The 27,576-nt window shown below is 38.1% G+C and overlaps 2 protein-coding genes and 1 long non-coding RNA gene across 7 annotated transcripts in view; 1 reads left to right on the forward strand and 2 right to left on the reverse strand.

The window, feature by feature from the left end:
- The window catches only part of LOC146521521 (coxsackievirus and adenovirus receptor-like), a 209,033-nt gene that overhangs the window by 117,993 nt on the left and 63,464 nt on the right, over positions 1–27,576 (reverse strand). The window lies entirely within an intron of this gene.
- LOC146521531 (uncharacterized) lies at positions 6,936–9,179 on the reverse strand. 2 transcript variants are annotated; one of them, XR_014873380.1, is made up of 3 exons: positions 9,054–9,179; positions 7,782–8,135; positions 6,936–7,421 (listed from the first exon to the last, which is right to left on the reverse strand). It is a non-coding gene; the product is annotated as an uncharacterized LOC146521531 (long non-coding RNA). The 2 variants fall into 2 exon arrangements; XR_014873379.1 differs by having other exon boundaries at positions 6,936–7,402; positions 7,769–8,135.
- The window catches only part of LOC146521532 (uncharacterized), a 144,603-nt gene continuing 126,299 nt past the window's right edge, over positions 9,273–27,576 (forward strand). Inside the window, exons 1-7 of one of the 2 annotated variants that reach the window (XM_085155026.1) lie at positions 9,273–11,775; positions 14,380–14,415; positions 14,574–14,837; positions 14,917–15,162; positions 15,249–15,428; positions 16,518–16,616; positions 18,293–19,547. In XM_085155026.1, coding sequence (XP_085011152.1) covers positions 11,745–11,775; positions 14,380–14,415; positions 14,574–14,837; positions 14,917–15,162; positions 15,249–15,428; positions 16,518–16,616; positions 18,293–18,585 — 1,149 coding nt within the window. In that variant the 5' untranslated portion in view covers positions 9,273–11,744 and the 3' untranslated portion in view covers positions 18,586–19,547. Of the gene's footprint in view, positions 11,776–14,379; positions 14,416–14,573; positions 14,838–14,916; positions 15,163–15,248; positions 15,429–16,517; positions 16,617–18,292; positions 19,548–27,576 lie in introns of those variants that run through there. The other variant, XM_085155025.1, reaches the window with a different exon arrangement.

Here is a 27,576-nt window from a genome sequence, read left to right on the forward strand (position 1 = left end):
CAAACGAGCAAAGAGAGAGAGAGGGTGGGACATGAACACTAGAACAGAGACGTAAATGGGACAAGAAGGTGTTTGGAGATAAAAGAAGAATGGAAGTATGAGGTCTGAGGTCTGGTCCTTCTAATATAGACGCATTTCCTTCACCACAGAACGACTAGTATGTGTAACAGACTAGTGATGGGATTTCCGGCTCTTTTTAGAGATCCGGCTCTTTCGGCTCGGCTCACTAAAAAGATCCGGCTCTTTCGGCTCCGAACCGGCTCTTCAGGTTGTTTTGTTGCTTTAATTAATTTATCATTAACAATAATATAAAATTATGCACAAAAGGAATTACTAATGTAAAAAAAGTGGTTTTATTTATATATGTTTATATATGGCCCCTAGAGACAAAGCACGTACAAACTCTAAAGCATATACAAACTCCAAAAAGCACGTACAAACTCCAAAACAGAGCTACCCAGATCACTTAAATTACACAATTGAAAGCATGTGTGTATTGTTTGTGTATTTATAGACAAGCACTCATATTTATTCAAATAATTAAAAAAAAAAGTTCATTTACCTGTTACTACCACACACCAAATCCGGTTGTTGATACTTCCTGGCTTGTGTAACCACTAGGTAACAAAAGCTCAACACTGCGCCCTGCATCCTGGAGCACTTCTGTTGTCTTTTATACATGCTTCTGAGTTTTTACATGTTTTGAAGTTTGTACGTGCTTCTGAGTTTTTACATGTTTTGAAGTTTGTACGTGCTTCTGAGTTTTTACGTGTTTTGGAGTTTGTACGTGCTTTGTCTCTAAGGGCCACCATAAATATACTTTATTTATTCACTCCACATAAAATGTAATAAATAAGTCATATAATACAAAAAACAACTATTTACATTTTAAACTTTTAACTATTTAAACTTTCAGCTTTTTCCTTTTAAACAAATTTAACGTGAAACAACACAAAACACTGCAAACCACAACACAATTAAATATAAATTAAAATATTAACACAAAAACAAGATGCATATTCTCTGTCATATGGGCCTGCATGATTTCTGAATCCTTTATCATCTGCAACTGAATTACTATAACTTTCTAATGTGACGTTGTTGTCCCTCGCTCTCTTTCTCTCTGGCTCTGTTCCTGTGCTACTGCTTACTTACTACTTAGCTAAAACATATTTCCAAATTATCAACTAGCTAACCAATATTAGCATCATTGTGAAATAACTTTCTTACATTCAGACAGAAAATGCTGAAATTTAGATTTTTGGTGGACTTTTCCTATTCAACAGAAACCTTAAGACATAGATATAAGAAACTTTAAAAAAATGTAATCACTCTTCATACCTTTAAAGCTGCTCCACATGCTGCTGCTGTCCGGTGCACTCGTCCATAGCTGCATTTGAGGCCTATCCCCTCTCCGGCCTTTAGGCTATCCCTGCTCTGTCCCTCTCGACTCTCTGACACACAAAAACTCCAGACCTGCATTCACCTCTTCCCTCTGAACCACCTGCCCCACAGCCATACCAAACCATTTATTTTGATCTTTTTATCTTTAAGTTCTTCATTGTTGTTCACACACTGAGGGCCATGGGAGCATTGCAAATTTAAATTCTTGTGCATGCTCTGTGCATATGGTCATTACGGTGGCCCCTAGAGACAAAACACATACAAACTCCAAAACACTTCTTTGGAATTATAGGATTATTATATTTTGTTTTTTGAAACCTCTGAGTTTTAATTACTTTTGTCTAGTTTTTGGTTCTTTGTTGCCTTCATGTCTGTTTCATTTTTGTGTCCAGTCTGTGAAAAATGGAAACAATGTTGTTCAAAGAACATGTTGGATTTATTTAATTGAATAGTGGTTGCACAAAAATGTTTTGCTTTGACAGAAACTGAGTTAAAACAACACAACTATTCATATTCAATAAACCTGTGCATTTTGTGCTGATAAAACGTGATTAAAACATATTTAGATGAAATACTTACTCTTGGAATATTTAAATTCTTCGCAATTTTGTCACTTTATTCCAACACTATACAATAACTTTTAGCCCAATCGTACTTGGTCCCTTAAGTACTATATGTTGTCTTCATATTACATAATCTTCAACAGTCTAGTTAACTTCAAATTTAATAGATTTATAACAACTTTCACTCCACTCTCTTTTCTTCATCAGGGTTGTGGGGGAGCTGGGGCCTATCCCAGATGTGATAGGGTAAGTGGAAGGGTACACCCTGGACAGGTCGCCAGTCTATCACAGGGCTAACACATACAGAGAAAAAAACATTAAAATTAGTTTAGAATGATAACCTCGGCGTAATAACTGCAAACCAGATGGAACCCACTGCCCAATTGTGGATTTGAACTCCTTCTCCTACTTCTTGCTGTGAGGTAACAGTGCTAACCACTGCACCACCGAGCTACCAGTATATGCTTCACAAAAGTATTAAAACTACGATTACAAGGTTTGATGCTGCATTTTTTGTCCTTGAGAGGTTAAACCACAATAAATAGCAACAGCATACATGTGATGCGTGCATAGTTGTCTGCCTCTTATAACTCCAGTGCTTTTCCTGTTGTTTGAAATCTTGTGTGGTCTTGTGAATTTTGTGAGTCCGGGCAACTAACCACTCTTACTAGATTGTATTAAGTCATCTCAACAAGAATAAATGAAGTTGTTAAATTTCATACAAATCCTGCATGATTTAATTACGTTCATCAGAGAAACGTGAAATTATTTTGTACAAATTAAAAGTTAGACTTTTGTAACAACCACCCAATTTCCTTTTTTTTTTTTTTTGACTGTGACCTCTGACCTATAATAAGGGAAAGCTTCTTTAAATCTTTCTGAGTCATGCACAGTGATCTTTATGTCATTAAAATGTCTCAAATGGGTGAAATCACAGAATAAATGTCAGAAACTTTCCACTGATAAACAAACTGCTGTTGGGCGTGGCCTTCTCTCTCTCTCTATCTCTCTCTCTCTCTTGTCAAGTCTCGGAGTAGTCGAAACATTTAAATGACTTCCTTTGAGAGCAACAGCAGACTTCCCCATCATTGATTTTCTGAGTCTGTTACTTCCCTGTTCTGCTGAATGACAGAAACAAAGGGTTGAAAACTCTGTCTTTGGCTCATCATGTTTCTTGGAAAACATCACGAGGTGAAGGAATGATGAGAGGTTTTCTTACAGCTCTCTTATCATAAAGGATGCTCCAGTGTTTACTCTGCTAATAGAGGTCATAAAGGAAACACCGCTGCATGCTTCCCAATCAAAACAGCTCTGATCACAACTACTGTTTTTCAGGGTTTTCCATTGAGTCATAGCTCCTGGTACCAGGTACTTTTTAGTATCTGCTCGACTGGGGTTTCAAACAATATGAGAAGGTATTAAAATGTCACCTTATCAGACTGCATGCCACCGATTGGCTGATCAGTGGCATCACTTGATAAGTCATGAGAACATCTCATTCATAAGTATCCAATCCACCATTTTAAAACGTCAGTGTTGTGCCGAAAAAGTCATTGTCTACCAAATACAGATTTTCAGTATATGCCAAAAAAGGATTTCCCATATTTAAACAAATGTACATGACCTATAATACGTGAAACATGTTACAGATGGATATAAGTAATGATCTCAAGTCATTTTGAGCCACAAACCACGTTCCTGTCAGAAGGTAGAAGTTTTGTCAAACTGATGTATCCTTTATTCATCGAGTTAAAAAGTCTCATTTAAATTAAAAATGTATTTTTTGAAGTAATCTGGCCAAGAGGATATCAGGAATTACGAAAATATAACACTAGCTTTATAAAGGTATTTGTTATGTAGGTAACACGGAGTCATTAAGATACTTGAAAAACAGGCAATTTTTAAATTTGCAAAAACTGTCCACTAACATGTATTTACAAATATAAGTAAAGACATTACCAAGGTTATTATCGTTAACGAAAACTAACGAAATAACGAAAACTAGAAGTGAAAAAACATTTTCGTTAACGGAAATAAAAATAAAAACAAAAAAAGGAAAACTAACTAAAGCTATAATGAGTGTTCACAAAACTAACTAGAATTAACTGAATTTATAGCAAAAATGTGTTTAGTTTTCATTGATGTGTGCGTGTCATACAATAGTCAAGGGTGAAAATGAAGTTTAGTTTCCAGATTTTTTTCTTGCTGTGTCTCATTATGCCAGCAGGTGGCAGCACGTTAGTCGAGTCGTCTGTGTTGCTGCTCCGTCCACGCGCAGAATCATGTCAGGAAAAGTCGGAAGAAAGCGCCAGAGTCCAATTTGGGATTACTTTGAATATGACTGTGTTTTGGATAAAGCAAGTGTCTTGTAGTGGAAAGAGACAAATTATGAGGGACATTTCTAAAGGGAAAAAAATCCCACAAACCTTAAAGTGCACTTGAAAAGCTCACACAAGAAGGCTAACCTAGCTTACCTTGAGAAGGTAAGGGAGCACACTCAACCCTCATCCCCAGAAAACAGAAGCTAACCCCAGGCAAGGCAGCGTGATGCATCCCGAGACAACAGGACGGGGATATCTACACAACTGTGTGAGTCAATTACCTTCAAAAAGTTTATCAATTCACTTGAACCAAAATTACGAACACCCGGTGCTGCGAGAGTTAATAGTCTCATTGGGGCCAAGATATACATTTTATAGTTGCCTGGTATCAATGGTTGTTCATCTGCCTTTATTTATTTATTTATTTAAAGAACCCATAGGTGGGAATGTGAGTTGTCTGTCTCTGCGTGTTAGCCCTGCGACAGACAGGCGACCTGTCCAGGGTGCAGTATGGTAGCTGGAATAGCAACATACCCAAGGATGAGCAGAATGACTGATATGATGAAACTGGGATTTTGTTACACTTAATTATTGCAAACAACTAAAACTATAACTGAAACTAATCAAAACTAAACTGAAACTAAGGATTTTCAAAAAAATAAAAACTAAACTAAACTAGCAAACAATTGGTAAAAACTAATTAAAACTGATATAAAATTGAAAATCTGAAGTCAAAACTAAATAAAAATAAAAACTAATGAAAATTGCAAAACTATTAAAACCCTGGACATTACACATAAAAAACTACAGACAATCACTTTTGGCACAACTGTCAACAAGAGAAAATGCTACAAAAAACAACACTGTAGTCCCCGAATTCGATGAATAGCCACAGACCGAGTGAAAATGAGTGTTGTTTGGGCCACATGTGGCACAAATGTCACAGCATTGCTGACAATTTACATATAAGAGGGGAAGATGTGGCTGAATTGATAAAGTCTGATTTATTCAACTTGTGAAACCAAGTGTGAGCCAAAAATTACACACAGGCAGCTTGCTGAGGAAACTCTCTGATCCAGCTGAATCATCTCTGCTCTGGAGTTTTTCTTTAAAGCATATTTCAGTCTTTCATGAGATGTGTTATCCTGATGACATGATGTTGTGATTTGGCGCTGTATAAATAAAATTGAATTGAACTGTAAAACACTACGAGCAAAGCTAAAGAGAAAAAGAAAAAAAGACCCAACAAAAAAACAGGTTCGAGCTTACAACGCACTACTGAATAAACTGATCTGATCACATTTTTAACATCCAGAGTTTGTGCTCAGGCCCTTACACGTTCTTTAGACATCATTTAAATTTAAATGATAAACTTGTTTTAAAGGGAAAAAGTGATTCAGCAGATATTTTTGAGAGAGCTTGGATGGTAGCTGATCTCTATAAAAAACACTTTTGCTTTTGAACTGTGCAACAGTGGCGCTTATGTACGCGGGAGGTGAACACAAGATGAGCGTTTAAAGGACAGTTCTTCGTTTGAATCTCCTGATTGGCTGTGTTCTCTCTTTACTCTTCTCACCGATCCAAGACACACATGTTTGTAACTGTGACCTGTTTAGTTTATCGAGCTGGGATAGGCTTTACTCCCTGTCCCCTTGTGACCCCGTGATAGTAATATATGAATCTCTGTGTTACTTTGCTGCTAATATATATATATATATATATATATATTACCCAGTGAGAGAGAAGGGCAGTAGGAGCAGGCCTACACTATACATATTAAGCCTTAGCACTGCAAATCATATAAATAAAGGCACATAAATGTGTTGACAGTTCAATCTCTTCTACAAAAACATCATAGATGTGACTTGGCACATGTTTTACAGGTTAAGCAAAGTAAAGTGTTTTCTTTATGCAATGTAATGTCTATAAAGTGTTAAACAGTGATAACTCTGAGCAGCTCTGCACTCCTCTGGACTTTCTCTATTCCCATTGCATACATAGAGACATAGAGACAAAAAAGGTGACTTTACTTTGAGTAATGTGAAAGACGTGACTAAGACTAAGTTAAACTCATAGTCAGGTGTGTGTGTTCCTTTTAGTGTTAATTAAGGCTTGTGTGTTTTTCTGCCAACATTCCCTGTCACGCCTCCTGTCAGTCAAATCTTTTGCTTCATCGAACACAAGGTAAGAATAAATGTCATAAACATTGTCCATTTGAAGCTGGAGATTTTTCCTCCTTTTAATTCATATTAACTTGTTAACAATAACAAGGACATTTACCCACCGTGAGTTAGAGTCATTTGTTAGTTTGTCAGTTTAACTTTGCGCACTTTAAGACTCATACAGGAATAAAGGAATGAGGAAATAAAAGGAGATGGTAGTGGAACTTTTTTTAATATGCATTTGAAATTCCAATCAGTCAGTAATACAGAAACTGGATGTTTCCCCATTCTAAATTATGAGAACCCAGTTCTTGTCGTTTCTATGGATCCTCAAAATTCCAGTGTAATTAGATTATGAACATGAGCGACAGCATACCAGAGAGAATACACGAGCCAAGACGAACAAAGGCTTTTATAATGACTTCTGTAGAAAATAACCATGGCTGGCTTGTAGACAATAAAAACACACAATCCACACGAAGAGGTTGTTGCAGGATTATTTTTTAATTTCATTGATAACAGCAAGAAAGTCAGAGTACACCACAATCCAATGCACAAAACTGTTATTAGCTTTTAATTTCTCAGAATGAAAAGCTTACAAGACAACATTACTTACAAGTTGTGCAAAATGACAGCCAAAGGGAGAAACTTATTTTACCACTAAGTACTGTTGGCTATAGCTGAGACAATAAAGATGTGCTTTTCCTCTCAGTGGGCTGAGAGAACAACAGAGCACATTAGCGTCAACTCTGTTTTAGGACAACTGAAAATCAGAAATCATGCACTATTTGATAGGAGAGGAGGTTGAACGTTGTCATCCATTGTCATCTTTCCAGTTTCCTGATCATTTGAATTTCCAAGTTTTCTGTAGATCACAAAACCAACAACAGCAGCAAGAAGAAGCCCAGCAGAAGCTGACACACCAACCATCAGTCCAACAGACCCATCCCCTCTGAGTCCTTGTGGCTGACCTGCAGGTGAGAAACATGTGTGAGGTGCTGTCAGACATTATCTACTATCAATATAAATTAATATATTAGAGAAGCAGTGAAAGATCAAAGTAACCTTTGGAATTTGTTTGTAACTTGTAACACCACTGATCACTAAATTTACATAAAAAACACTTCACAGGATACTTGAAAAAAGAAACAAAACATATTTAAAATCATATAAACAGAGGCTTCTGATCTTCTTACGATGGTTATAAGTTATGATGGCTTTTGCTTTATTAAAAAAAACAAAAACAAGGTTCATTGTCTAGATTTGATTGAACTTAGGCTTAAGATGCGTTTGAGATACAAAAAAGGAGACCAAGAACTCCACAAACTTACTTATAGATTTAACTTTCAGCTGCACGACATGCTGGGCTTCAGAAACTGCTCTCTTACGGCGTTCAGCGCGAGTGCCTACCACATAACACTCATATGTTCCAGTGTCATTGGGGGTGGTGTTGAAGAGAATGAGGGACACATTTCCATCGTTAATTTGTGGATCACTCAGCTTCACTCGGCCACGAAAGGATGGATGCTGGATGTTTTCATAGAGGCGATTTTCTCGGTAGAAGAACACATGCATATTGGTTCCCAGATCACTCCTGATCCATGATAACTTTTCCACTTTGCCAATACTGGAATCGCGACACAACAGTAGTGCATTCTCTCCAGCTTCTACCACTTGTTTTTGGTCTAAGCCAGACAGAAAAGAAAAAAATATATATAAAGGAAGTTATTGTCACATGAGCCTTTGACGCTTTGAACAGTTCCAGAAGAAATATATTTCTGAGCCATAAATGTAATTTGACGGTGATATTATGCTGCTCAACCTTCAAAGATCTAAACTTGAATCACATTTTCTCTGTGTCAGCTTTCATCATAGTCCACATTTAAAAATGTGCTTTGTAGATTTATTTGCATTCTTTTGTTTTATCTTATATATCCATTCTACCAAGAACCAATAGTGAAATAATTAACTCTACCTATATTAATATCATCCATGTTAGTGTTGTTCTTAATTCAAATTTCAACACTTTTCCATGTTTATCTACAAATGAAATGCAATGACTGACTGTTCATAATCCTTTAAAATTACAAGTTTACTTTAGAGTGGATCAAATGCTTGCTTAGCGTGTACTAACAAAACACAAGTTTCTTGTTAACTGAAGGGGAAACCCCAAACAGGAAAGACTTGTTATTTCTGTCAATCCAGTAGATAAGGGTCGAAAGTAGTAGAGGTAAAAAAGTACTAGCAGACGCTGCTAGTGTTTAATGAAATAGAAAACATTGTAAAACCCTAAATAAACCATTTTCCGTCATTAAGAGAAAGTACATTACAGGAGAGAGGAAAGAAGCACAAATAGCTTATTCAGACGCCTTTCCTCGTGCACTTATTTGACATTTGTTTTTACTGATCTTAATAATTACTGAGATCTGTGGGTTATAATGAAAATTTTGAAGACATCAGAGAAAAGGTTATTTGAGTTACTTATGAGAGCAACAGTCAATATACTACAGAAAGCACAGCTTGATCAGAAAAAATTTTAGTGAAACATCTTTGCTATATAATTTTTTTAACTTGTTCACGTATATTTGTGGTGTTCAGCTTACCATCGAGAGCAGAAACAAATCCCAAAACATATGTGGAAAAGAAAAAGCAGAGGAAAGTTGTTAAATCCATGGCACAGAGAACAAACTTTGACACTACATGACATTACAACAACAAGAACTAAAGGCACTAAAGTCCTTCGCCTGACTTTAGTGCAAGGGGCGGGTCTACAGAAATTTTCTTAAGGTGGCATGAGGGTGGTATGAAAATCAAAGATGCATTATATATGGTTGAAATTAATCATATGCAGTTAGTATGCACATGTTTAAATATAGTCTATAACTTTATTTTCTTTAGCCCACATAATTTAACATTTCAGTTACATAAAATGTGAATTTGGATTTTATGTACTGTCTATATAATACATAAGTACTTAAGAAAGCTACACAACATGGGGTGGTTCATGAAAGATTTTTCACCAATAAAAAAAAGATAATATGAGCTCATCACTACCCGCATTCAACCAACTGCAACTTTCATTTCCACAACTTGAAGCAAAGACACACTGGGGGGAGGGGGAAGCCGAACCGAATCAAAATAAAAAATAATAATAACAATAATGCAACACATGAACTGGGGGCGGATATAATACAGACCCTGAACTGGGATACAGCCTCTGTGTTCCCCAGCTGCCTGCACTTCCCTGAGTGTGAGTTTCCCTTTGTCCCTTGTTGGTTTGTCGGTTTATTTATATGCTCTTCAATATATATTGAGTTACAGCAAAATAAAATTTCGGACAATATCAGACAAGAGGGAGTTTATGGTAGAATGCTAGATACACAATATCGATCAGAATTTATTGCTGTATCTCAATATGATTATAATAATAGGATCTTCGTATAGATGCTTTTGCAGCTTACATGAATATGATGTTAGACAGAGATCGGCTATATAGCTCTTTCACATGCCAACAAACCTCACATTACAAAGCATCTTGCATTGTGTAGCTTTACCCACTGCTTTGGATTAGCCATAGGATCAGTCAGGGGACCGACTGGTCACGCGTGTGTTTTTCTCACTGAAGCAAGGTTTGAGTGGTTCAGAAATTTTTTTACATCGAGCTTGAAGCTCATATCGACCATCATTAGCCTTAAAACAAACTTATGAATGAATGGTGCAGATACGGCAACATTAGCCCAACCCACAACTCTATTTTGCTCACTAAATAATTTCTAATTAAACAATAGAAATTGGCATTCTGGTATCTTTTAGGTCATGTGCGGTATTAGTCCTCTAGAGGGCACAGTTACCCCATGACAGGCCATAATAAATATGTTTGCCTAAATGTGCCACAATTTGATCTTAATCTGTTACATACATGGTGGCAAAATTACAGAAAACTGTGTTTCTGGTAGACATTTTACTAAAGGTATTTCAAAAATGTAAACAAGAAGTAAAATTGTAGGAAAGAACCTTTAAACAAATGTTTTTTTGGCATGTAAAATACTTTTTTTAACCCTTTAAAACCGGTCAGAGCGGGCACGCTCCGTTTTGCGTAACTATTTTTAAATCCCGGTAGCTCTGCAACCACGTAAGCTAGCGCAATAATTTTTTTTGCATATAAAACCGGAGGAGTTGTACTTACATCTTATGCCATCAGCTTGTCCTCGGTCACAGTTTCCTTCCACATATAGTTTTGCAAAAACTGCATAAAAAGCACTTGCAGCAGCAAAAACATAATATTCCAGAAACACGCTTTGCCGATCCGATCAGCTGTTCATAACACTTCCTACGTCCATCAGCGTGAACTATCGCATGTCTGCCATGACCTGCCTGAAACCGGAAGTGATGAAATGTCGTTTTTTACCATCAGGGCCTCATGAGCCTATACTGGTGTTTTTAAAAGTTAAGTTTGACTTTATGACTTTCTGTGTCGTTTCTGGGATGCTTAGGACTCATATTGCACTGCTGGAAATAGTTTATTTTGATGCATATGCTGCTTTTTTGCAAATTTGCACTATAATATTTATTTTTGTTTTTCCTGCAGTATAAAAATTGGTGTATTTCAAAAATAAAACTATGAAGGCACTCAAAATAAATTTCCTGTGGTGGGAAACTAGTTTGTGCAACTTTTTTGTATTTGCAGTTTTGAGGGATAAGCCTCTTAAATTTCTCTAACTAGAAATATATGTTAAAAAAACAAAAACGATTTTCAATTTTTTTGTAGTTTATTGCACTTTTTTTGCAATTTACGTAATTACTATGCACTTAATGCAGACATATTATTAGAATTTAGGCTGTAATGGTTGTATTGATGTATAGCAACTTGAAATGCTCCCAAAAATGGCTCTACAACATGTAAGAATATAATATAAGCTCTGGCGGACTTGGTTCTATGGTAGGTCTTAAAGGGTTAAAGTTCTGGTTTTCAAGAAGTGCTGCCTGACTAACAACCTGACTAAAGGTCAGGGTCAAAATGACAGTTGAAGCTAAATCACTTAGACTTTCGCTTACTTGCTTCCGTTAATTGCATCTCCATCTTTTCTCCTTTTATCTCAGTGGTTCAGATTCTTTGTCTTTCCTATAGAATAGTAACATTCTTGAAAACTGTATCAGTATTCTTATAATTTTCCCGCTGTGCACCTCAAGTAGTGGTGAGAGAAAACCACACTACACTGTAACGCTCAAAGAGGAAGGAGGCGGGCTTAACTGTTGTAAGAAAAAGTCTGAACCTCATACGACTAAATGATACGATGATACAAACAACTCTGCTTTGCCTGCTCTGTAAGTACAATCTTCTTTGTCTGTATTATAAAATAATTAATTATTAAATATTGTCTACATTATAAAAATGACGTTACTAATATCAAAGTTGTACAAAATGGACAGTAAGCTTTTACTTATTTGCCATACAAATTGAACCATAAAATGTGAGCTTGTAGATCAGCATGAGGAAAACAAATGTGATGGTCAGACTTGAAAGTTAATACATGTTTAGCGTTTTAATTGTTAATTAAATGTTAAAACTAAAGTCCAAATCAAATGAACCAAATCTGAGCAAGGAGGTTTGCTCAGCAAAAGTTTCAAAAGTGTCATCAAATCAAGGTCAAATGTGCAAAGAAAATAAGTGGTTTAAACGCTGGTGTATTCTATACATTTTGTAGATACAGATGAATACATTTCTTTGTGTGTGTGTGTGTGTGTGTTTACTGTTGTTATGTCTTTTTCACAAATTGAATGAAAGGCATAAACTTTAAGAAAGAAGAAAAGAGCTCTCAGGATAAAAACAAAGTGGAAATGTCCAGAAGAGGTCAACTATAAAACAAAACACTAAAAATTCACTGGTTACAACTTTTTTTTGAATGTGATGATTTGTAGAAGAAATGTAACTAGGGATGGGTATCGTTTAGGTTTTATCCGATACCGGTGCCAAACCGGTACTTTTGAAACGGTGCCGGTGCTTAAAGAATGGAGAACACAAAATTGGTCCAAAAACCTCTCATGTTCAGCTGTTTTTCTGTAAAACGATAACAATGTTAGCCTTTTCTGCAGCTATAGGGCATATATGGTATTATTCTTGGCTGGAAGCAGTGCTTAAACAATGGAAAAAACACACACTTTGTCCAAAAACCTCTCATGTTTAACTGTTTTACACTTTTTCTTTGGTCATTTTAGCCTTTTTGGCCAGGGTGAAGGGAGTATCTGCCATCAAACAAGAAGACAGCTGCATGTAGCTATGATGATGTTTGCTAGTTCACCTTACATGCATTAATGTAATAACGTGGTTAGCCTACTCAACGTAAATTACACACAAACAACATTAAGCTACTCACGCAGAGAAGAACGGCTGCTGCTGCATCATCATCCTCATCATTTCTGCTACACTGGCAGGGCTAGGGGCCAGGACTCTCCTCTTCGGGTTTTTGGGGGATGTTGCTAACTCCGGGTCCAATAACAGGCACCGCACCCGCAGTAGATGTGCTCGGTGTGAGGTCTCGCAGCAAGCTATCAAATACGGCGCATTTCTCGGCTTTTAAAAAAACGCTATGCGTCGCCAGGTGTTTCATCAGATTCGAGGTGTTACCTCCTTTGACAGTATCACAGTATCAGCTTAAAGCACTTGTTGCAGCTGCTGAGTTTGCATATTTTGCTGTGAAGTACAGCCAGACTTTTGACCGCTTCGCCTTGGACATTTTTAATCTGTAGCTCTGCTCTAAAAGAACGTACGTACCTGGGCCCGCCTACTATCCTCGGAAACGTAAAATGATTGGTTAGAATCTAAAGTGTATCACATCTCAGGAAAAACAAGCACCGAAATGTGCGCTGCTTTTCGGTCTGGTTACTACCGTTTATGTCAGATACCGGTACCCATCCCTAAATGTAACTGTGAGGATGTCCAAACTGCACAGAGATGACTTCATTGATTTGAACAGGACACACAGACAACGTCCTCTGTGTTAAAAAGAGAAAAAAGGAAAAGAGAGATACAAATGCAAGAGGAAGGCCATGAAAGGTCAAAACAATGAAATGAAATTAGAGTCGAGTGTGCAAAGAAAATATGAAGTGGTTTAAAAGCTGCTATTAATTACAGCATTTGAGGTGTATTTCTGTCTTTAACCTGTTCCAAAATCCTACATGTTGTATGTTACAAGACAAAACTAGATAGAAAGGAGATGGATGCAGTTTTGTTTAATATTCAGCTGAATGAAAAGACAACGAAGGAGTTGCATGTTGAAGTGTTTCAAGACTGTCTGTGAAGTTTCTCAGTCATCCAGGTCATCATAGTTAACGAGCTTGGACAGAAAAGCGTCTGGACTTCTTTAAGTTGCTTTAAGACGTTTCGCCTCTCATCCTTGAAGCTCCTATAGAGCTTGAATCTGGGACTCTCTACCTTTTGATCCTAGAACTGAAGAAGCTTCTCGGATGAGAGGTGGAAACGTCTTTTTCTGCAGTTATTTCCTGCATATAAATGGCCTTTGATGAGCTCCACTGTATCCTTAATGACCAGTTTAGACACCTCAATATATAGCATGGTTTGATAACCAAGTGTAGCCGTAGTGAAATATAGGCACAGATGAGACCCCAATCATTTTTAATGGAAAATGAAAGGTCTGAAATAAAATAGAAAGCACTCATTTCAGAAAGGAGAAATAAAGGTTATTAGACATCCAAGGGGAAAATAGCTATTGTCATTGTAATTTATGAATGCATCTTGTTAACCAAGCTATCTAGCAAATGCCAGAAAAACTCATTGGTTCTACCAGCTTCTCCAAATATGCAAATTATGGTCCAGTTTAAAGAAAGTTCGACACAAGGTGTTATCCTGTGTTTTAAATATGTCATCTGACCTCAACCAGAGTTAAAACTAACAGGCTAATTTCTCTGCAGTGCAGACATCTGTGCTCATCTGTGGATCAACACAAGGTAAGCGAACCCCTTGGAAAAAACAGAAAATTTTCAGTGTATGTGAGTGTTTCTATATTTTTCTGCTACATTACTAAGGAAATATTCACATGAAATACAAGAACTTGCACGTCCTGCACATGATACAATAACAGTGAGTGTAATAAATTCTCTCACAGCTCGTCTGACTGTGAGTCCCAGCAGCTCTCAGTTGTTTACAAATGAGTTTGTGTCTCTGAGCTGTGAGGAGGACGACAGCTCTGCTGGATGGACTCTGAGGAGAAACACAAGCACAGACATCAGTAGTGAGTGTGGACCTGGTTGGGGAAAACCAGATGGCTCTTCCTGTAACATCAGTCTCACTGACACAGTTGACAGTGGAGTTTACTGGTGTGAGTCCAGAGAGGGTCCCATCAGTAACATGGTTAACCTGACAGTCACTGGTAAGCTGAGTGTGTGGAGTTAGTGTTGATGAAGCTGTGTGTAAATGGATGAAATGCTGTAGTTTGTCTCTGTGTTGAGGTGGATCAGTGATCCTGCAGAGTCCTGTCCTCCCTGTGATGGAGGGAGATGACGTCACTCTGCTCTGTAAAACAAAGACCACTCCCTCCAACCTCCCAGCTGCTTTCTATAAAGATGGCTCCCTCATCAGGAAGCAGCCTACAGGTCACATGACCATCCAGCATGTTTCCAGGTCTGATGAAGGCCTCTACAAGTGTGACATCAGCGGTCATGGAGAGTCTCCATCCAGCTGGATCACTGTCACAGGTGACACACTCACCTGTCTGTGTTTCTGCAGCTTTCAACATTCACAATGTGACGACAACTTAATGACTGTGTTTGCTTTATTTTAGAGAAGGACACCACCACACCTCCACCTACATCCACACCTCCACCTCGTTCTACTTCTCTTCCTCCATCATTCTCTCCTCCAGTTCTATTTGCGTTGTCATTTGTTGGATCGGTCTGTATTGTGACTTTACTGGTGGTACTGGTTCTGCTGGTGAGACGACTAGTTAACAGGAAACTTAAAGGTGAGGAGATTTCAGGGTGTCTCTCTTTTCAGCTTCAAATTTTAGTCTTACTTCATTCACAGAGTAAGCATATATAGCAGCTGGATACCATATTCACCTTTGGAACTTCAGGGGTTTGACTCCCCCCCCCCAGGATGTCTAGATCCAGTAAGGGTCCCCAGGCTAATTAAGCCTAGCCTACCTTGAACATAAGCAAGCAATAGCAATAACTGGAGTCATATACTGCCCTTTACTTTCAGTGACAAACAACAATGGAGCCGAAATCAAGCCAATATCAGTCACCATCTAATGCGGGATTTCCCAAGGTGCCCTGTCCACACTGCTGTTATAACTTTGTGTGATTATCAACAAGACTGGCTACAGATCCTGACTATGGAAAGGAGCAAATCTGAACTACCTCTTCTATATGAATGGCATCAAGCCGTATGCCAAGAGTGATTGATAAAACCTCCTCTAACCTATACTGTCCAAATAAAACATTTTTTGCCTGGCTTTTTCAGTAGTAGCTCATTCTACAACATTATTTGTCCTTGAGATGCTTTCAAAGAGTTGAGACATACTTCAAGATGACAAACTGATTGTTTTTCAGGTCACAGACAGGAAGGCAGAGTTAAGGAGACAGGGCCTGCTATTACAAGACAAAGATCAACACAGCACTAGCGTAACATCACAAAGTGTTCTGGTTGTTGTAGGGACCACAGACCTGTTTTGATGATTGTGGGCCATAGATTGCAGAAGCTGCATGCTTCCACTACCCAAATGGCCTACTTTTAATCCTTTGGGGGGCGGGGGTTCATCTCTGTGTTCAGTTTCAAAACAAGACAAAACTGTTCGGTTCTTGTATCCTGTCTTATTTGTACCTGGGATAAGGTGCCTGCATCATCTATACAGTAAGGTCCTCCCTAAAGCAGCTGTTTCACTGATAGTCGCTGATTTAAGACATTTAGTTTTTCATTATGTTCAGTTTGAATTTGAATACTGGAGACAAAAGAAGGGGATCAAATAATTTTGCATCATAATCAAAATATTAACAGCAGTACTTAAATGACTGTCTGCAGTGATGTCCTCTGTGTGTGTTTTATTGTGCAGAGACTGAACCAGCTGCAGTCTACTCAGCAGTGAGAGCTGAAGACGTCAGTTATGGACCAATTATCATCATAGAGAAGCAAAGAAAATTAAAGAAAAGAGGTACAGCTGCTCTTCTTTTTCTTCATGGATAAAAAATGAGAAAGAGAGTCCAGCAGGTGTTGAGATTACTGTTTGCATGAGTGTGACACTGTTTACTAATTACTGTTGAGCAAAGCATCTTTATTTAAACAGGGCTGAAGTCAGTGTGAGATCATCACAGTTTTTTCACTGGATGCAGACACGTTTCTTTCAGATTCATAAAGCTGCGTGCATGCATGCCTCGGCTTTAATTACATTTCCACTCTCATCTGTAGAAGTGAAAGCTCCCGCAATACTTGAAGCAGAGACACCGAGTTAATTGTCCGTTCAGGCTTGTAAGGCCATCGCCTTCAGACTTTTTTTTATCTTTTCTGTGCATCATGGAAGATGCATGATGTGAAGTTATGGCAGAAGTCTTGACTAATATCTTTAATCATGTGTGGGTGTAGTCATTGCAATATTCTTTTTTTTTGCATAGAAAATCACTATTTGCACCAAAAGTTATAAGACATGTAAATATCTGCAAAGAAGTGCAGCTCAGTTAAAAATATTGCAGTTAGTGTGGCGTACATGCATCCCATGATTTTAGCATGTTTTCATGAAAAGAGTGCTTTGATCAGTTGTTTGGTTTATTATAACCTTCAGTTCCAGTTCTGTTTTCTTCTTTCATGACAGTAAAAAAGGGTCAAATACTATATAAATGCTAGGGATGCAACAATACCAATTTTTTCAAACCGATACGATACCGATACTTGGATCTGAGTACTTGCCGATACAGAGTACAAAAACCGATACTTCTACCACACACACACAAATGCAGACAGGTTTTATTTTATTCTCTGCCGATAAAAAATAAAATCTTAATAAAAATGACCACAAAAAAATTTCAAGTGAAAAATAATCACTTCTGTTAAATTATTGCAGAGTCTCCACATTGTAATTTAACAAAATATCACTGAACTATTGGCACTGTCCCGAGCTTTCAGAATAATAAAGAAACACTTCTGTTTATTTATTATATTTCATATCGCAGCTCAAGTATGCTGAGAAGACGGTGCAATCCTATGTTTTCCATGACCGGCATTGGCTGGTCATCCAGAGCGATAAAATGAGTCAGAGCCTCTGTTATTTTAACTGCCTGTGGATTTTCTCTTGACATTTTTCATCGCTTTTCCAAAACCCGAGTTAAAGTTGGCTGTTCTGGTCCACACTGCTGACATTTTGTTTAGCCTAGCTACAGCAGCCTCCAGTTTCTCTTTTTTATCTGGAGCCGCCAGTCTCACTCGCCTAACCCTGTGCCTGTTTAGCGCGGGTGGTCCCCCTAGTGGCCAATCTAAAAAACTACAATAGAAATGACAATCCACCCTCTGATTAATGAAATAAGTTGCTATCGGTTCATGGTATCGGTTAACTTTTACGAGTATGAGTACACACACATTTTACAGTATCGGCCCCTAATAAATCCCTAATAAATGCAAAATAAACCTATAAATGCCAACAGTTTCAGTTTAACATTTTGTTTGATGTTTGCTGCAGCAGCATTAAACAGATGTGTGTTTGTCTTATTCCTGTTTATACAACATAAAAAAAGAAGTGTAAATAGTCTAAATAGTTTTGTGTCATATTAAATGTAATGGTAAGTGCCAGTATGACTGTAGAACTGCACTGATGTCTTCTTTGTGTGTTTTATTGTGCAGAGTGTGATCCAGCTGGAGTCTACTCATCAGTGCAAACTGGAGACGTCAGTTATGGACAAATCACCATCAAAGACAAGGAAAACAGACCAAAGACCAGAGGTACAGCTGCTCTTCTTTGTCTCCATCATGGTTCAGAACAAGTGTTTTTGTCCTTCATAAGGATGATATTTGTTGTAAATATTGAGATGCTATTTGATTATCTGTTTATCTATCATCTATCTATCTATTTTACAATTTGTCTTTTCATTGTAACTTTACAAAAATTTCTAATTCATTCATTACCTTTATGCTAACCGTCATTTCAAAGAATTTGAAGTGTGCACTTTGTTTTGAAAACGAAAAAAATACTGTGTTAGTGCAGTTTTTTAAAACTCAGTTTGCTTTAAAATCATTGTAACTTTGGTGATCTCTGAGGATTTTTAGATGTGTTTGCACTTTTTTGTCTCCATAGAAATGCAAGCCTTAGCTTACTAAAGACAGTACTATACCATGTAGGGTATATTTTGTCACAAAGTGCTGGTGTTTGGGTTTGGAGTGATAGGATCAACTTTTCTAGCTTCAGTAAGAAGGCAAGCCACAGCATTCAGAATTTAATACAAGTGCACATAGCTCAACATCAAACATGACCAAAAAATGATCAGAAATACCAGCATTGTCGATGTTCATATTACAAATATCCAGAGAAAATGAGAGGACCATCCAAAGTATGTCCTTTTTTTAAAAAAATTGTTAGGCGAAATTATAATGATGTAAATGTTTCCAGTCTCCTGGTCATGTTGGTGTACAAAACAGCCCATTGACTTCAAATATATGAACACTTCAGGAAAAGAAAATCATTCCCACTATGAGGATGTCATAGTGAGTGATCCAAACAACACAGCAATGTATTAATGATTAACTGCGTTTAAGATTTTGAGATTTCCCTTCTTCTTGTGTCACACTGTACTAAGCAATTTGTGGACTCAAATAGAGAACTCAGGACTACGAGGTGAAACAAAAAAACTTTTATTGTTGGCTATTCAACAAGTTCAAAGCAAACCACAGAAAAAGAAAAAAGACTTCTGGGGGAAACTCAGAACAAGGAGCAGACAGCTGTGAAAGTAGAACAGACAACTTGACATGAAAGCAGCGGGAGACAGACGATAAATACACAGCAGGTGATTGAACTGGTGGAAAACACAGAAGGAACAAATTAATGTGACAGAGGACGTTAAATTAAACATGATGTACATGAGTCAAGAGCCCTAACAAAATAAAACAGTATATATATATATATATATATATATATATATATATATATATATATATATATATATATATATTAATATATATATTAGGGGTGCAACGATACACAAAATTACTTTTGTCGATCGATACTTTGGTGTCACGGTTCGATATTTTTTCGATACAAAAAAACGTTCATGCTTTTTTAATTTGTAATTTATTAAAATTATAAATATATATTTTAACTCAAAAGTACAGTTTTTCAATTTAATGTTGCTGAAACAACAAAGTAATAAAAAAATTAATCTATCTGATCGAGAAATCCCTCATCTTTGGAGAAGAGAGTTTATTACAGAGAAATGTCTCTTTCCAAAATAAAAGCTATACTATACGCTTCTTCTGGGCTATATTCTCAGCAGCATATTAAACATATCAGGTCCCCATAAGGAGAATCATGTGCTAACGGCTGTCTAAATGACTCGGGTCAAGTCTGTAGCATGCCTGCTTGTTGTTTTTGTCTGCTTCCACTTGTCTTTGCACTAGGATGATGTCGGAGTAAATGTGCAGTCATATTCGTTGTGTTCCCACTAGTGCTGTCAGCGTTAATCTCGTTGAAATGACGTTAACGCCATAATGCAGCAAATCTCCGTTAACGAGCTACCGCGGATCGCCCCGTGCGTGGGGCTGGACGGCCAACACGTTAACGAGCTAACTGCGCTAACGCAGAAGTTCCCACCAATGTAGTTGAACATTGCGTGGCACATCCGACATACTGTTTTGTCCATGATGAGCTTACCTTCAGGGTCATACTTCACATGAAAACCAAAATAGTTCCAAACGCCACATCTGAATGAGGGTGGGGGAGGTTCAATTTGCCATGTTGCAACAAGAGCTTAGCTTCTGTCTTGCTAGCTTGTGCTGCGCTCAGTGGATCTGCGCTCGACAGTGCAGCCTAGGCGGAGTAGTCAAACGCAGATCCACTGAGCTCTCAACACAGACAGCATCGTCAGAAGGAAAGTTGATCAAATAAATTAAAAAATTTGTATTGTTCGATACATATGCGTACCGAACCGAAAGCACTGTATCGAACGGTTCAATATCGATACGAGTATCGTTGCACCCCTAATAAAAAAAAAATATATATATATATATATACAACAAAGCGGAAAAATGGAAAGTCGCTAAAAAATAAAAACAACTCAAATACCCTCATAAATGATCTGTATTGTTGATGCCAGAACAATAAACTATATTGTAAAACATGGGCAAACAGCCACACTGATTATTTTAACTGAAGGCACAATCAGGAATAGAGTACTTCTTCGATTTTATCAAGAGTATTTAAAGCGAAATCCAACTAAATCAAACCTGTGTTTATAATAACACCTATGCTCCGAGTCACAGACTCAGCACAGATGAGACTTTTCTGCTAAATTTTTCAAACTGAACACTTCCTGGTTGGTCTCCTTCACATTAAAAGCTTGTTTGTGACAGTTTGGTTGCAAGACTTTTAATGTGAAACTAATGGAGGAAGTTTAAATGTTGTGACACAGATGATGTAGATTTTTTTTTTTGTAGGGAATAGATGCATTATTTTAACTGTGACTGGTCCCATGTTGTTTGAACTTTTCAGAGTCGTCGCCTATTCCTCGCTGAAGTCCAACCGCTGGAATCCAGCTGCTGTTCCACGTGACCCGAGGACATTCATTACAAATCAGATCTGTATATATTGTCTTTAATCTTTTCATTAAATTCAAGGCCACATACTGATGGACCAAAAACCCAAAGAGAAATTAATGTTTTTGGTAAAATAAAAGCTAAACTTCTTTAACGACTTTAAAGAAAAAAAATACATCTATATTTTCATCACCCTGTCTTTCAGCATCTCAGTATGGCCATAACAGCAGCATGTATCTATATAATACATGTTATATGAACAGTAAATAACAATACTATCTAGTCTATATCTAATATATACATGTAAAGTAATATATTTAACATACTTAGTTACTTGTAGAACCCTGCTGTTGTCTCCACTGCAGTGATCTGTATTCTCTGCAAGACTTTGGTTGGACTTGTTCTTCTCGTGTGGTTCTGTGGGTTTCATGAAGATGTCTGATGGAAAATGTGAACTGTTGTTGATAACGCATGCACATGTCTTCAGTGCAGATTAACAAAAGCTTAAGAACAAAGTGTGGTTAATGAGTTTTGATTTAAGGAAATGAATTATGTGAGACTTTAGATGCTGTTTAAACTAAAAACTTCTCCATCAGTAGATAAGAGTGTGCATGTGCATCTTAGTTACAGTGTTGTTGATATCTGCGGTTGTCCTTGCACAGGACAGTGAGGACATATGTGCTGTCTATACTCATTCAGTCTGATATGATCTCAGTTTCCATTCAGTCAAAATCGGGGTCAGATTATGCTGCGAAAACGAATGCTCAGAGAAAGACTGATATACTAAGAGATATACTCAAGTAGAGTTACCAGAATCACCAGGATCTTTCCAGCCACTTTAATTATATGCATAATTAGTCAGTTCACAGCCAACTATAAGTAGGTGCATCCCAGCAGCATCCACAGACAGCAAAAAGCACTAACCACCGTTTAAAGCACAGTCTGGTGCTGCCATCTAGTGACACTGAAGAGCTCTAACGACTGATTTTAGGATCATTCTGGGTCACTTTAACTGCTGCACGTATTTTTGATTTCTTCTATGTTTACAACATGTATAGCGCAGGGAACACAGAAAGACACATCTATACTACAATCATTGTAGTATAATGTTGTGGACATTATAGTGTGACTGATTTTAATCTGACATTTCATTCTTTGCTCAACTGCACTGTGAAGAGCACAGATGTATACAGTATTTGTATAAGTTATATAGATGCTGCCACTCACAGTGCCCTGTGTAATGTTAATGCAAAGTTTCATCAAGCTCAGCCAAGAATATAATAATATATAATATATATATATATAGATAGATAGATAGATAGATAGATAGATCCGGGCCATCAACACGTACGCCCTGCCCGTGATCAGGTACCCTGCTGGGGTAATAGGCTGGCCAAAGGAGGAGATAGAAGCCACTGACATAAAGACAAGAAAGCTCCTTACCATGCATGGAGGGTTTCACCCCAAGTCCAGCACCCTGAGGCTGTACGCTAAGCGGAAGGAAGGAGGCCGGGGACTGGTGAGTGTCAGCACCACAGTCCAGGATGAGACAATGAACATCCAAGAATACATCACGAAGATGGCCCCAACTGACAGCGTGCTCAGTGAATACCTCAGGCAGCAGAAACCCAAGAAAGAGGAGGGAGACGAGGAACCATCATGGAAGGACAGGCCCCTGCACGGTATGTACCACCGGCAGATAGAGGAGGTGGCTGATATCCAGAAATCCTACCAGTGGCTGGACAAAGCTGGACTGAAAGATAGCACAGAGGCACTAATCATGGCAGCACAAGAACAAGCTCTGAGTACAAGATCCATAGAGGCTGGGGTCTATCACACCAGGCAAGACCCCAGGTGCAGGCTGTGTAAAGATGCCCCAGAGACAATCCAGCACATAACAGCAGGGTGCAAGATGCTAGCAGGCAAGGCATACATGGAACGTCATAACCAAGTGGCCGGCATAGTGTACAGGAACATCTGTGCCGAGTATAACCTGGAAGTCCCGAGGTCAAAATGGGAAATGCCCCCAAGGGTGGTGGAGAATGACCGAGCTAAGATCCTGTGGGACTTCCAGATACAGACGGACAAAATAGTGGTGGCTAACCAACCGGACATAGTGGTGGTAGACAAACAGAAGAAGACGGCCGTAGTGATCGATGTAGCGGTTCCGAATGACAGCAATATCAGGAAGAAGGAACACGAGAAGCATATAATCTGTTTCTTAGTGTATTTTCTTTAAAATACGGTGTGTTTTTAATATCTTAATTATATTAACCCATAATTATGTGATATGGATATTAAATACTTTTAGTGGAACATAATCCCTCCAGAAAGGCAGGAAAAGCCCTGTGACTTACTTTAAAACTAAATATGTTCCCTAAAACAGAGCTACAGACCCATGACACCGTTACCCAGTTAGCTAGCAGCTAATGACCACCACTACTTGTGCAGTTAATGACAAGATAGGTGATGTTTGTTGTGGTGTTGCACACACAGCACACTCATTTGTTTCAATTCGTCAGTTGTCTAAATGGATTGGTTCTTATATATATTACATATATTACACAACTTGCCTCATTGACCCACTCACACAAGCACTTTTTTTTTTGCTCTTTCTATCTAACACGCACACACATTGGGGTATGATCTTGGCCAAAGATATTTGCCACGCAGGCTGGAATTTAACCTCCAACATTGCCACTTTATTGGGTACACCTGTTCAACTGCTTGTTAATGGAAATATTTAATCAGCCAATCACATGGCAGTAAGTCAATGTATTTAGACATGTATCATGTTATGATGCTTCATGCTACATGTTGATTCCTAAGTGCTTAGTTTCAATTTGATCCTGGTTATAATATAATATAATATAATATAATATAATATAATTTGGAAACTTTTCATGGGAATCATTCAGTCTGAGTCATCAGTCATGCAGGTCTTTCCACACAGCAGCTGTTTCTATGCAGTTTGTTTTCCTTAAATGGAAAGAACTGCTGACCTCCATGGGGAAGTAATTAGACAGTGTTTACAAATTTCAGTTGTTCATTGAGTCATCAAGTGTGATCTGGGGAGTGTGTGTCAGGGGAGTGTGAGACAGTCCAGGAGGAGAAAATCACAATCAAGCTCAGTATGTTTGTGATGTCATGAGTATGACTAAAATACTTATTGATCATTAGTGACAGAGGTCATTCATTTTTTAGGAAAAAAGTATTTATTTTGCTGCTTCTTGGCAAAATAAGAAGACTTTGTTCATGGATGAAGATTAGATACGATATGAAGGATAACCTGAGACAGGTCTGTAGTCTTAAAAACATCTTCAGCAAAGAGGATCATTGGCTGTGCTGTAGGGCTCCTGCTGCCACAGGAAAGCCTGCAGCATCCTGAAGGACACATCCCACCCATCACCTGTCAGAGCTGTTACCATCAGGAAGGTGGTTCAGGACGATTAAAGCCAAAACAAACAGACTGAGAAACAGCACATACGCCAGGGCTGTTGCATTAATAAATACAATCGGGGGATTAATCACTGCGAAAACACAACATTCAACTGTGCAATATTTTCTGTTTAACTGTGCAACATTCTAAGGATTAAATCACTGTGCTCCAACCGTATCCTCACTTGTTTATTCTTATATACAGTCTTGTATATACTATATTTATTTTACATGTATTGTACATATATGTTTCCTCCTCTTAAAAGTACCCTCTTTCAAATGTACTGAATGGGTTTGCATACAATTTTGGTTGTTTCTGATTCTTATTCTGATTTAACAAATATCCAGTTAATCACCGCACAGACCCATGAAACTTAAGAGTCTGTCAGAGTCCTGCGTTCAGATTCAAAAGAGGTGTTTTTTTTTCTGATGCAGAATCAGCGTATGTCTGTGCCTGCAGGTCTCATCTCTGAAAACAAACAAATGTTTAATCTCTCTCACAGATCAGAACTGTTGTGTTGTGGTAGCTTTGTCACAGTGATGATGATGAAAAGAAACTGCAAACAAAGAACACACGTTTTATCTAAGAGCAGCATTTAGCCAGTGTTGGGGAGTAACGGAATACATGTACCGCCGTTACGTATTTAAAATACAAAATATGAGTAACTGTATTCCGTTACAGTTACCGTTTAAAAAGGTGGTATTTAGAATACAGTTACTTTGTTGAAATAAATGGATTACACGGCGGTACTTTCCTGTTTCATATTGTGGCGGGTCAGGACTGTTTGGGTTTTGTTTGACAGCTACGTTCTGTTGTTCCAGGTGGCAGCGTTACGGTTGCCATGGTTACAGGGTGCCGCTCTGCGTGTTTCCTGGGTGAGAGAGGCCTTTTTGTTGTTGTGCTAAGCTAATAGGCAGAATGCTACAGGTATAGCTCTAAAGAATGTAGCATCATGGGCAGTGTAGTCCGTGCTGCAGGGAGAATGGACTACCATACACGTTATGTGTCTGTGAGCGAGGGAGGGAGAAAAAGGAAAAGTACGAGCTGTCATCGAGCAGAAACGGGAGCTGGAAGCATGTAAATATAATAATAACCACTGCAGCCAAGAAGAGTGCCTGACGAGCCCAGTTGTAAGTAAGCTATTAAGACTCGACTGTACACCGTGTTCGTGTTTTCCTCCAAAAACAATAAGTTCCGTTGGAGCAGCCTTTCAATGCCTCTCTCTGTCTCTGCTAGCAAAGTGACCCAGACAACAAAGTAAAGCTAGTTTTCAGCTACGAGCCGACACAGAACCCACCGTATTAGCCAGAGGTCCCTTTACTACGGTTCGGAGCCGCGGACCTTCAGTAACAGTAATAAATCACAGCAATAGTACATTCATGTAGTTGTAAACAGCATGATAATATATTAAGTAATCCAAAGTATTCAGAATACGTTACTCTCATTGAGTAACGTAACAGAATACGTTACAGAATACATTTTGGGGCATGTATTCTGTAATCTGTAATGGAATACATTTTAAAAGTAACCTTCCCAACACAGCATTTAGCTGCGTGTCATACCAGTTTTCTCTCCTTAAAAAGCAGCTCACAGAAAGTGAAAACTGCACGCAATGAAAATTGAAGTTAAATATTTATTTCAGTTTTAAGTGCTTTCATAAAACTTTATATTTGCTGCTCATCTCAGTGTCGTCTTCACACTCTTTAAGATGAATCGACATACAAGAATATATGAAAATATGAACCCTATGACATTCAGTCTCAGTAGTAATAATTCATGTGACATTAGTTCCTACTCAAACAATGATCATTTTTAGAAGAAAAAAAAATCAAATGTCACTTCTGTGCAGCTTCTTTGCAACATATACGAACCTGGTCATGAAAGGAGGCTCTGTGTTTGAGCATTGTGAGGGGGGATGTTATTCAGGTAATGGGAATAGGTGAGCTACAATGAGGCCCTCAGGTATTCTTCTGTTTTCTGGTATGTTATTATTCCTGATGATTCAACACACATCCAGACATGATGCAGTCTTGTTGTGTTAGTCAGAGTCCAGAACTCAGAGTCAGAGGGTAACAGATGGCATCTCAGTCTGACATCAGGTTTGTTTCTTTAAATAATGTTCACCTGGTCATCAGTGGATTTCTGTCTCCCTGCTGGACTCTCTGCTCATATCCTTGTTCTGATAAGCTTAAAGAAATCATGTTAATCTTGGATGTGTTATTGAATCTACTGAGTTACTGAGGCAGCATCAGCTGAAGCAATTATGTGTGACATCCGAGGTATGAGTTCACATCACCTCTGAAACTGATACTGTCAGCCTGCAGTATCACAGAGACTAAATACATGACGAATACATCATAGAAGGTCATAGAAGACCCACTGTTTTAAAAAAGACACACCTGTGTCCCATTGTTGGCTTTTAGAGTACAACAGGTTTTCAGTAACTTGTCTGATTCTATTATTAGAGGAGAAAAATGCATGATGTTGAACCACTGGATGAAACTGAAACACTTATAATACACAAACAGGTTAAACATGAACAAAATACATCACAGAGCTTCAGATTCAGATTCACATGATGTCAGCAGTAATAACTTTCCATTCAGTAAAACAAGTCCTTGACATCTTTCAAACCCCTTTCATATTCATGTAGGAGTTTTGTTTTGTTTTTCTGTTTTGTGCGTTTACGTCATCAAGGTTATAATTTAATAACATGCTTATAGTGATTGGTGTATGAAGCCCTCTGACAGTTCTTCACCAGCAGGTGGCAGCACAGGAGATTCTGTCAGCCCAACAACACATGGAGGCTTTCACTGTGACCTCTGACCTTTAAGCCTGAAAACTTTTGAATTAACGAAGCGTGGCGCTGCTCTCTGTTTTCCTCCATGTTCTTCCAGCGGAGCGGACGGAGGCAGCTACACCCCGCTGAGAGGGAAAAAAGAAA

Source organism: Neolamprologus multifasciatus, chromosome 3 (assembly GCF_963576455.1).
Source record: "Neolamprologus multifasciatus chromosome 3, fNeoMul1.2, whole genome shotgun sequence".
Lineage (NCBI taxonomy): Eukaryota > Metazoa > Chordata > Actinopteri > Cichliformes > Cichlidae > Neolamprologus > Neolamprologus multifasciatus.